General features: G+C 41.6%; 1 protein-coding gene across 1 annotated transcript in view; it reads right to left on the minus strand.

Annotated features, from left to right (window-relative positions):
• Positions 1-668: 668 nt before the first annotated feature.
• PHAF1 (phagosome assembly factor 1) overlaps positions 669-12,333 on the minus strand; it is a 31,895-nt gene continuing 20,230 nt past the window's right edge. Inside the window, exons 9-17 of the mRNA XM_042834726.1 lie at positions 11,812-11,924; positions 10,451-10,584; positions 9,776-9,859; positions 9,023-9,105; positions 8,496-8,539; positions 5,900-5,943; positions 4,570-4,628; positions 3,123-3,195; positions 669-2,670 (exon numbers count right to left, since the gene is read on the minus strand). Coding sequence (XP_042690660.1) covers positions 2,581-2,670; positions 3,123-3,195; positions 4,570-4,628; positions 5,900-5,943; positions 8,496-8,539; positions 9,023-9,105; positions 9,776-9,859; positions 10,451-10,584; positions 11,812-11,924 — 724 coding nt within the window. The 3' untranslated portion in view covers positions 669-2,580. The remainder of the gene's footprint in view (positions 2,671-3,122; positions 3,196-4,569; positions 4,629-5,899; positions 5,944-8,495; positions 8,540-9,022; positions 9,106-9,775; positions 9,860-10,450; positions 10,585-11,811; positions 11,925-12,333) is intronic.

Consider the following 12,333-nt stretch of genomic DNA (forward strand, 5'->3'; position numbering starts at 1 on the left):
GAAGTTAATTGAAGTTATTAGCAGTACGATCACGTTTTAGTATTGAACATAAGTGCGCACAGCACCTCCAGTCAGAGATCCCAAAGTTCTCTGAGAGCACAGTGAGCATGGGGTGACCAACGCCACCTCACGTTGCAGGAGGGCAGGCTGCACAGGCAGCTGAGCACTTCTCCACCTGCATGAGAAACACCTGCCCTGCAGGGAGCTCTCAGCTTGTCTGCTGGAGGACCTCAAGGTGCAAACAAGCAGCAGGAGAAACCAGGTCTGCTCTTCTCACTGCAGACATTTTTCAAGGCGTTTAGCCTTGAAACTTGATCCATTTGAGGGAAATACCTGGAAGCTGATGTAGGTGGAACGATGGCATTCATTAAACACAGTGCAAGTTATTTACAGCACCATAAAGACTCTCATCCCCCATTTCAGAGGAGGTAACAACACCGTGTTTCAGGTGCTGCTGAGACACAGGCTGCTATGTATGCTCCTGTCTGTACTGCTGTAAAGGGAGGGATGCCAGTAAGGTATTTCAAATATCACACCTGAAAGACATTAAAATAAAATGACTATCTGATAAGGGGAAAAAAAGAAGAGAAAAAAAAAAAGCAAAAAAAAAGCAGGACCATCCATGGTTTTATTACAAAAACACCCAGTAACTGTATTTAACACAAAAATAGTAACTGAGAGTCTTGTTTTATTTTTCTTTCAGTGTACATGCTCATTATTATTCCATTTAATTTACAGAAGGGCTATGTAAAATGAAATTAAAATTAGGAAACTAAAGGAAAGTTGAGGCATAGAATTTTCTTAGCAAGCAATGATCACGGGAGACAGCACAGATTGAACAGGGATTCAACAGGAGTGACACCTAGGGATAAAGGTAAACAGTAACTTTTTCCTTATCCATTAGATTCCCCGCGTGCCTTTTTTTCTTTGTTTGCTTTAGCAAAACATTTTAGAGTGTCACAGTATACAGGAAGACTAAATGGCAAAGAACGTCTCACACACACACCACATTTATCCCTGCTACTGGTCCGAGATCCAAAACTTGTTAACATTCGATTTCCTATCTCGCATTCATTGATAAACTATACAGGATTACACTGTACATGGAGTTAAAATTACAAAAATGTCGTATTTACAAAATCTGTACACACATAGTAAAACTCACAAAATTGTCATCTATGTATCACAAGTTGCTACACCAAAATATTAAAAATGGGATAAAATTATACATTTCTCTTGTCCATTTTTAAAAAGGGTTCAATATTTCAAAGACAGACCACCTATTCCCCCAGATAAGACTGATAAAAGAACTAGAAACTAAAGTATCCTCCTGGGATAACACATCGCGAGCAGCATCTCCCAACTAGAAAGAAGCCTATGTCCTGTCTGCTGGGTGGGTGTGCGGTTAGCGCCTACGTACAGGAAGGTGAAACAAGAAGGATGTCTTTGGCTAAACCTTTGGCATAACTTAAAGTCGTACATCAACAGCGACAGAAAAGGTGTTTGTGGTGATGGCAGAGCTTGGGAAATTCTTGCTGAGATACTCAGATACAACTTCTCTCTCTCTCTCTCTCTCTCTCTCTCCCCCCCCCCCCCCCTCCGAGGAAACAGTAGGAAAAGGGGGTTGGGAAGGGATGGATATGAGGCAATGCTATTTCTTCACCCATTTCTTTCCAGAAGCACTGTGTCAAACCTCGTCGCTAAAACGTAATTCGATCACAGAAATAACCTCTTCCAGAACTGCGTTTTTTGAAATTGCATATGAAAAAAACAAAAATCAGTAAACCAGCCATGGCAGAAAAAAAATTGTTTCAGCACATCAAGTACATATTAGTGCAGGAAGGTGGATCAGCTCCATCCACTGTATAAATAAGCTTTATGCGCAGCGTACATTAAATAACCATCACACCCCACTCACGCCCAGTACACAGATGCTCCTCAGTGAAGATAAACATTTATCAAGTAATTAAAGTGTATGTAGTGCAAATGTTACAACCAAGTATTATGCACATGCTACTTGCTTGGTTTAAAGTTACACGAAGATGTGGTGCCTGAAATCATGGACATATATACATCCTTGTCACACTTGGTACAATGTCCTAAGCCACAGAAATATCCATGTGTTTATATCTATATATGTACACGCACACGTTTTCTTAAAATGTGACCACCACATCAATACAGTAACACAAACAGACTAAAATCAATACCTGCTTCCAGATGCTCCAAGGCTCAGAAAGTTTGTGCTTCTAACTCTTGCAGTCATTACGTGTCCCCTCCTGTGTCCCCCTCCCGTCGGCACAGGCGGGGGCCACTCTCCAGCTCTGTGCTGCATAGGATGAGGGCAACCGAGAGGAACATTCGACGGCACAGGCACCTAAGCTGCTTTCCTCCATCAACAGTTCCACGCCCCACGATGAAGGGTTGAGAGAATTTCCCTTCCACACCACTTGTGGGTGGAAAGACTTACTGAACAGAAACAAAAATCATAACGTGCTTTCCGTATAATAAGTGGCAGCAAATCAAGGCACGCTGTACTAATTCTGTAGCATTTAGATTAGCTGGCTTTGCAGGGGATGCTCACTGGGGGAGGTCCGATGTTCTCAACTGGCTGCTGGGCCTTGTTGGGCCATACAGAGTAACAGAAGCTATGTGATTATTCTGCATCACCTGAAAAAGGATGGCAGGGAAAAAGGAAAATCAGAAGAACTGCAGACCGAGTGAAAACAGCAAAAAAACGGAACTGATCTGCCTGAACAAAGAAATCCCAAGAACAAAGGAAAGCAAGCTCACGGACAGAAAATTCATGGCTGGTTCCTAAAAAGGATTTCCAGGCTTCCTTGACATTGATACGCCAGCATGCTCCACCAGTTCTCAGAGCTGAACTCACATATCTCCTGCTCGTACAAGCCAAAGGTAACAGTGCTGAGGTGCCAGCTTCAATGTGCAAATGTGCAGCCTCAGAGAGGAACTGGGAAGTTGCCTGTTCTGCCCACCATCTCCAAAAACACAGCTTAAATGCTGGCTTTTGTTGAAATATGAAATAAGAAGCTACTAAGTAGCAGTATCAGCAAACTCCTAATCTTCTTTTGCTCAGGTAGATCAAGCTTTTCTCTGCTTACCTCAAAGATCATTCGTTGCAGTCCAAAGCAAAAAGTTGACCCAAATGGGTTAGTGTTGTTCGGAGATGATGACCTGAATGGAAGAGAAGGGAAACATGGATGCATGAGGACTGGGATCTCCCTTGTAAGAATAACCATTCTTTAATACAATGTACATTACAGCGTCTTTATGGCACTGAATGGCTTTCACAGAAAGAAAGCCAACCTATGTTGTGCAACAGCACTGCTAGTTTCTGTGTGAGCCAGAGGATACTTCTGTTTAATGTCCCAGAAGGGTTCCTAACAACCAGGAAGAAAGGAATCAAAGCCTCTAACGATCTCTGCAGGAAAACTGTTTCACAGAACTTGGAAGGATGAACTCTGAAAATACACAGAAGTATAGGAAGACAGATCAACCATATAATCTATTACAAATTATTTGTGTGCAATATCCCTTGCCATTCTTCAATCTCTTGGCCTCCTTCAAGTGTATTCACTATGTGCTATCCATGTTAAAAATTAGCCTGTCAGATGCAGAAATGGAATAATCTCAATTATGACATAGTATATTTCAAGAGTAATGCATCAGCGGATATTTTTTGATCGTGTATGCAATGATAGCAGACTCTTGCTCACTGCAATGGATTTTAGATTGCAGCCAAAAAAAACAATGAGAAAATAGCTTCTGGCCTTTCTTGTAACTGGTAGGCTTTCAAATTGCATGTCTGAGACATTTATAGATGTGTTCAGTAAAGGAAATTCTGGGTGATCTACTCTCTTAACACATTAAAAAAAAAATGGGTAAGGGCTATATGTAATCATTATCTTACTCCAGCTTTATTTGACATGGTTTCTGTTCTACCTCACTGGCACCCAACAGTAATAAGGGGGAAGAAAGGGCACAGTACCCCTAAGTTACACTTGTCCTGACATAAAACATAGATTCATATGATTCCACAATAGTTCTGTAAACAGGTAATGCCTTTTTGCCCAACAGCCAGCTCAGACCCTGCAGGAACAGAGTAAATTTAAGCACAGTATTCTATCTTCAGTCAGCCTAAAAGAACTGTAGAACAATCATGCACGTACCCAAAAGCAAAACTTCTTCAGACAGATTGCTGCCATATGTTCCAGACACAGATGTCATGCTGTTGAAATGCCTGTGACTGTACTATAAACAACCTGCACTATTTATTATACATAAGCAGAAATATTCCTTTTATATGCTGCTTAGGTCTTCAGTGGGTTTTACAACTCAAGGAACTTTGGAAATATTCTCTTTCTGCATGTCAGCCCTTAATTCATCTGAGAGCAGTTATCTAAACTCGTTCCTGGCCAAAAGGCATGAAACTTTGACAATAAAGAATCCCAGAAGCAGCAACTGCAATAAATAATCTTTCTCTACGTAAACCCACCCTCTGTTATCAGCTCAATCCCTGCCAAGCAAAAGAAAGAGATCTTCCCTTACCTGTGAAGTACCACTGGCTTCTCTACAGGGTGCCCCAGGAGGTCCTGAATACTGTCCCACTGCAAATACACCAAAGACCTTCTCTTAAAGCAAGTAACAGGAAAACTTTTTCAATTTTATTTTTCAACCTAGGTATCCAATCATGTCCGTCTTTGCAACACGCTTGTTTGCTGATTAACACAGAAGCTGCATTTACAAAGGTACTTTGTGACTAGAGCCATACTCAGTAATAGAAACTTTCAGAGTTAGGCATTGCTCCCAGGGTTTATTCTCATTTTTGTCTCAAAATAGCTTTAAATTTTATATAAAAGATCTGCCCTCTGAGTCTTGTAGCACTGCAGGGAGAGTGAATGTCCTTTAAACAGCTGTGGGAAACCTCATCAAAATATCCCTTTGCATATTTTTGCAGAGGGAGAAACAGCATCCCTGCTAGCCTTCTCTAAAGCCCCTCCTTCATTTAACAAGCAGGTTGGGAAGAGAGGAGGAAAGCTGCACTGCTTAATGACAAGGAATTTCCAGCAATTTTCATCTCTGTAAACAGACTTACCAAAAGCTGAAGTTTCACATACAAAGTTGAAATAGGTCAAAGCACTGGAGAATGCAACGTAATTTAAAGCAGAAAGCAAAGAACAGTAGCTTCCAAGTTGCTGACAGGAAAGTGAACCCTCAGAGCCATGAAAACAGCACTGATCCCGGCTGCACGTTAACAGTAGAACCACTCTGGAGCAGAATTTTCACAATGTTTTTCAACTTAAAGAAGCTCTCAAACACAGAGCAGCAACTGCCCAGTTGGGAACTTCACAGGGCTCAGCATGCCATATGATCCTCCAGCAGCCTGCTGCCCTCACCAGGTGTCACACTGGCACTGAGTTTTGCAAGGCTTGCTGCCCTGAAAAACATCTAACTACTGGCCACCTCCAGAAGAAAGAGGAATAACGTGGGACCTCATTAGTTACCTACTGCATGTCTTCAAGAGCTACATCAGATCGCAAGGCTCTGTTACAATTTGGTTTAAGAACATCTCTTCCTGTTTGCATCCAGCCACCATTCTCTCACTTTCCACTTACTGTCCTGCTTCTACCTGCAGCTATGCTAAAGTGAGATGCACGCAGTAATTACGTGTGCTCAAAGTGTACTATTCAAATACCTTCAGTTCTTAAACATTTGAACCACTAAGCATTACCACAGTAAGTTTTGGCTTGCAACTTTTATATTTTAAAACCATATAAAACAACCATTGTTCTTGCTACAAAGTGCATTGCAAATTCAGCATAGAGCATTTAAGGGGCTTAGGGAAAGGAAGAAACCATTCTGGTCTGTACAGGCTCACCTTACTGTACGTTGTACACGTTTCAGTCTGTGAATCGGCGCTATCTGTGAAAGAAAAACAGAAAAGCCCTTGTAATTCATGCTCAAACAGACCCCTGTGTAATCCTTCATGTAGGGAGGTTACCTTAGATAGAGGGAGACATGCAAGCATTACATCACTTGATATACACATTAACTAGCATTTGCTAGCAACCAGAATCATAGAGAGCATTGATCAGTTCTCCCATTGTGTGTAAGAATGTGAGAGAAACAACATCTCCGTACAGCTCAACATGCCTACCACAGACACTCCCCAAAATAACACAACCTGCCACCCAGGTCCCACACCACTGCATTGGGAAAGGAGGCCAGCAAAGCCCGCAGCCTGGGGCTGAAGCACCACGGCCTCAAAAACAAAGCAAGCAGAGCGTGGGAACGACTGCCCCAGCATCACTGCTGCAGAAAGGTAAACAAGCAAAAAACCCAGGACCCGTGAAATAACAGGAAAAACTGCAGGCGAGGACAGCATCCTATTTACGTTTACAGTCTCAGAATTGCTTTGTCTGCTGGAGGTTTCAAGCACTGTTTTATACATACATTTGGCAACTCCTAAATACTGAAAGCATTTTCCTGAAGCAGTAGGAGTGGAGCTAGACGTTAACAAAGCCAAAGGTAGCAAACAGTCTTTAATTTGATTGAAAGCTCTTCTGTATTTTCCACCTGCTAAACAAATGCGTCCTCTTTCTGGTGAAAGAGCTTAGTGACTGTGCAACTTAACTCTGTCAATTCACTGTCTGAAGCTGAAGTACAGGAGACAGTAAGCATCATGCACTGCCACCAGATGGGAAAAGATGGGCTCTTCGTGTGTTTTGTAACGTTTGTTTTCACTTATATGTCCCCAACATATCCTCAAGGGTCAATTAGAAATGAAACAAGTGGAAAAAAAAATCAACACTAAAATAACAATAACAACAAAGAAATGGATGCATACAGGAGAGCTCCGTGGTGATACTCAAGCTGAATAAAAAGAATCAGAAATGAATGCATTTAAGTATTGCATTATAACCTAAAGGAACAGAATTAAAAAAATAAAACCAAACAACTGAGCAGAACTTCCATGCTTATCCTCTTGACTGAGCTACAAATCAATCTTCATATAAGCTTTTGCATAAAGGCATCGTTTTTCTACACACTCAAATTGCTGTGACATCCACAGGAGAATTGCATTTTACACAGCTAAGTGCTTTCAGTGAAAACCAATCAAAGAAGAACGCATTCCTGGCCAAACCCTCACAAGCACCCAGTATTCCCTGGACAGGCAGATCAGCCAATACCTGCACTAAAGAAGGTTCTTTGGACCACACTGATTTTCCACTAACAAAGGTTCCCCACGCTTTGTTCAGATGCCTTGCATGCACAGAGCTCTGCACATCTCAGTGCCTCACTGAATGACTACTGTTATCCCATATGAGAACCTGGGAGCAGCACACAATGCTATTTCCTGAGCTCGGGCATTTTCAAGTGGACATTACAGACTTAGTTAAGTTTGCCTACATCATGTAGATGATATCTATTGGTTGTTTGTTCTCATTCCCAACTACACCACGTTTTACCAAGGATCAGTTCATACTGAATATCATGAATAAACCTTTCAAGAGTGAGCAGCACATCATTAAGAAGTTCAACAGAAAAATGCATAGATCAACTCTGACTAACTCTGCCTTGCAGACTCTGAGTCTTTATGTACAAGGGAACTTATTTCAGCAAAAGAGTGGCACCATTACAGAAAATCAGTGATGTTGCAGCTAAATATCTGTATGATCCAAGCAAGTAGACAAGGTAGTATAAACAATATTAAAAAACTGCAGAACTCATCTTTAAGTATTTTTCACTTCAAAAGAAAAAAAAAAAACAGCAAAAAAATTTCATCTTCAAGATTAGCACGGAATTCCACAGAATCACTAAGGTTGGAAAAGACCACTAAGATCATCAAGTCCAACCGTCAACGTATCACCACTATCTCACCCTAAAAAAACCCAACCCAACCCCTGCTTTCACTGGGAGCTGGTGACAAGGGCAGTGCTGCCAGTGACCACAGAGGCACCCTGAGCTACTGACCGAGGTCCATCGACCACTGACCACAGTGGGGCCATGAGCCACTGACCATGGAGAGGTTGTGGTCCACTGACCACTGACCATGGAGGGAATGTTATTTGGCCCCAAAGAATAACCATATTGATTCAGGGCAAAGCAGCAGCACCTTGGTTGGTGTTTGCATAGCGCCCATCCAATGTGGTCACAGCACTGGCCTAACACATGCAGTGCAAAATGAACAGCTGTGACCTGCTCTTTTGCTGTAATCCATAAATGCCTGCCACCTCCCACGTGCTCCCGATCCCAAGGCTTTTCTGCCATAAATTCAGGATCAGTTATCCTTTCTAAGACAGATGGCTCAAATCTAACTGGCTCATCCTCCCCTCCATTCCAAACTACTTGGGAAAACACATTCATATCTCTATCCTCTGATAAACAAGAATGCATTACAAATGCAAACTCATTACACTGCCACTTTGTGTTTTGTGGCATAAGCACCCTGAAACTGGACAAGACATACTCACCTCGCTTAATGACTAGTGGAATCTTGAATTCACAGCGATGGTAGCTAGAAAGAGCAAATTGTAAAACTATCAGATAACAGCAGAGCCAATATAAACCACACAGCCAAACTAAGAGCTCTTAACAAGCAGTTTAGTGAAAAGTTTATTGCATAATAACATGAAAAGAAGAGTCTCGAGAGTATCTGATTAAGAGGAAAAATTACCACTTTCATTTCCTACACCAGAAAGGATATAAAGCTGGAACGTTCTAGCACAATTTTCTAAAGGGCACAAAAGCTCCTTCAGCACAAATTACTCTTGGGACACAGACTGGATAGATAAGTACTCAGCTTAGAAAATGATTTTCCTAATAGTAATGCTTTACTGCCTGGAAACATGTTCTCTTTATTCAGACATCCGATCACTTATTCCTTAACTACATAGAACCATAGAATATCCTGAGTTGGAAGGGACTCACAAGGATCACCAAGTCCAACTCCTCTCTCTACAGAGGATCACACAAAAACAGATCAGTTCTTTACACTCACATGTTAAAGTTGTAATGACCAGGATAATTTGTATGCAAGACAAATTTCTTCACCTTGTGAGTGTTTGCATCAAAGAGAATATCCTGTTGAAGGAAAAGAAGAAACAAAACAGACAGGCATGAAGCAACTTGAGATGAGTAGCAAGTGTATCTGCATACAGTAACAAGCGTGAATCCAACTGGAACCAAATTGAAAAATGAAAAAGAAAAGTAATTTTTGAGAATGAGACTATTTGTAAATTAAAAAAAAAGCACCCTTCCTGCAGCACTTGACCACAACTGCAGTTTCATTTGCTCATGTTGGCAATTTTTCCAAGGAACTCTTGTCTTTCTACTAATTATTTACACCAGTGTAGCTGTATTACTACACTAAGGGGATATAAAAGTTGAGGTACTTCCCACAGCTCTGCAAGCTTTCATCATTGGTATTTTGGCACACTTGTCTCAGTTCTACTGGACAGGAGTATGGACTTCAGAACAAAAAGCTCATCTGCCTATGCATTAGGCATGGAAGAAGGAGAAAATCAAAGAGAACACCAAAGCACAAGAATGAGGAGCTCACCACCCAGTGCTAGATAAGATAAAAGGTTACTGATTCACAAGTGCTAGAAAAAGCCAGTGTTTATTTTCATTTGCAGAGATTCCTAAGGCAGCAAGAGTTTCAGTCTCTCATCCCCCAGAGCCTTCTGAAAGGACTGCTGTGTAGGGAAATCAAAACTTCACATGCATTTGTTTATGGAAGCTTCCCACTCACCACTCCGAGTGTGAAATAATTGAAGAAGTAGTCATTGCACTTCGATGGGACCTGCTTATGGGGCGAGGGTGAGTGGATTTTCATCTGCAAGAATCATTTTTCAGACGTTAAAAACACTGCCAAAGATGAATATTATTAACAATTGGTTCTCTACATTCCAACCAATTGCCATAATCTCATTTTTCACTGAAGCCCTTGCTCAAAAATGTCAGATACTGTGCTTCACGACAAGCCCATCAGCTGCTAGCAGAGGCATAACACCTTTTTCTTTTTCAGTTATATGAAGCAGGATTACTCACATGCTGTTACCGTAAAAACATCAAGAAAGGATCAAAGTACATCAGGTTACTTCAAATGAAATAAAATGTTTTTAAAAAAATAAATGGTACACACTTGCTATGGCTTATGTGGATAGAAATGCTCATTTTTATCAACTTTCCTATTGATTAAAAACTATATGACAGATATATGCATATTTTTTAACTTAAACTGATTTGCATCAATACAGCTTAAAACATTTTTAGAAACAAAACAATGTAGCAGTTCATTCTGGTCTGTGCGACAAATTAATTGCTCATCATCTGTGCTACGTGGAAGTTTAACTGCTGGCCCCACAAAGCCCAGGTCCTGTAGTTAGACAGTAACAAAGTCCTGTGTGCTACCCAGCACCCTTACCTTATCTTCAGACTTGTAGAAAACTTTGTGCGGGGACCCCAGGGTGCTCAGCACATCCTGGCACGAATCACCAAAGTACACGCAGCGCTCAAATACCCGCATCTTGGCATCTGCCAGCACACCAGGGCCACAGCCTGAGAGCAGGAGGCACAGTATCAGAAGGAGCCATCAGAGAGTCACGTTTGTTACAGATACATCTCACTGAAAGCCCCTTACAAAGATGAATGGCTGACATCTGCTGCTACGTGTCAACAAGCAGCAGGATATTAGTTTGTGACCCCATTTGCTTTCAGGAATGCAGCACCCAGAATGCACGTACACGTAGGCATCATTTAACACAAAACACACGACGCATTTAGCTTTTCCCAGATACATTATTCTCACTGTATGTTATTCACAGAGCCACCTCCCAAATACAGTAAGTCAGAAAATTTTGACCTAGTCACCCATAATTTTTTAAGCAAGAGTTATCTCAAATGAACATCTCCGCAGAGAACCTCACACTGCAGCTGCTGTATGGCACCTTCTGCAAAGGGTTTCTGCAAGGCTTTGGTAGAGGAACGCCACATGCCAGGACTGCCTTTTTGCAAGTGTGGCCTGAATGCTGCTGTGACATTTTAATAATTATTTTATTCACTGGCAACACCTCTCTTGAGTTGCACACACACACCTAACTCAACTTGACAGTCTACCTTAGCTCACTGCCTTCCTAGCACGTGAAGATACATGTTCCCTACCCTAGACAGCTCTCCATTTTTTCCTTCTGCAAAGACAGAAGCAAAGTAACTTGAGAATATCTGCTCTATTTTAACCATTTTATTCTTCATCTCAAGTTCTAACCCCTTCCATTTTTTGTATACCAGAAAAATATTCTAAGTGCTTCCTTAATACACACACAGCTAGTAATCAGTACAAGAAAAAAGCAGGGTCTGCTAGTAAAAGTTGTTACAAACATCTCAGCATTTCTTCTTAAAAAGACATTACCACATTAAGGTCACTGAAAAAATCTCATTTGCAGTCATTGTCTCTTTCCCTAATTTCTAAGGCCTGCCAGTTTCTGCACACACAAGGACAAGTTACTCATGAGCCTCTAGTGAGGCTTGTCATCACTCTGGCTGCTGGCTCCACAGCAGAATAAAGCTGAACAGAATTAGAAGTGAAGTCTAGGGCTACAGCATCGATACGCTTCCCCACCTGTCAGCTGGGGCTGCAGAGGACAGCCCTTGGTGATGCCTCGCAGGCCAGGAGAACATGACTGAGTTTTGTTGTGCTTCCAATCGTTTAAAATAAGGTTATTTAAGACCGTTTTGAAAACACCTACAATTGCACTGCAGTTGTAGTGCTCTGGGTGTCACAAATACCTGCAGTGAGGAGGCGAAGCCGTAAACCTGAGGGTCCAGTCCCATCTCTCAGCACATCGACGTTTTCAGCATATACATTGCCAAGGAAACAGCTGAGGGGCATCAAGGGAGCCCTGAAACCAACCACACAAACATGTACGTAGGACACAGTCTTCCCATGTACCATTACCAACCTGAAGGCAGTTCACTGGAACAGAGCACATGAAGTTTGACAAAGCAGCATTGAGCTCAGACTGAAGACCAGAAGTTAAATTTAACATAAGGATTAGAAATCCCAGAGAAAAATAAAGGAGTAACAAGTCAGGATTCAAATGAAGGACCCTTACTGTTAATGAAACCAACAGCAAGTTTCAAAAACTCCAGAAATTACTACATCTGAATAGCCTCTGAATAATTCCTAGGAAAACGTGTCATTTCAGACTTTGCACAGGAAAGTAAAAATCGTATGGTCTTTAAAGGTATTCACTACACAAACCAGGCATATCACCCAACCAGAAGCTCCTTCACCACATGCTCTCACTG

This window comes from Centrocercus urophasianus, unplaced genomic scaffold, assembly GCF_019232065.1.
Source record: "Centrocercus urophasianus isolate 14NV4802_14NV808 unplaced genomic scaffold, USGS_Curo_1.0 seq_49, whole genome shotgun sequence".
NCBI lineage: Eukaryota > Metazoa > Chordata > Aves > Galliformes > Phasianidae > Centrocercus > Centrocercus urophasianus.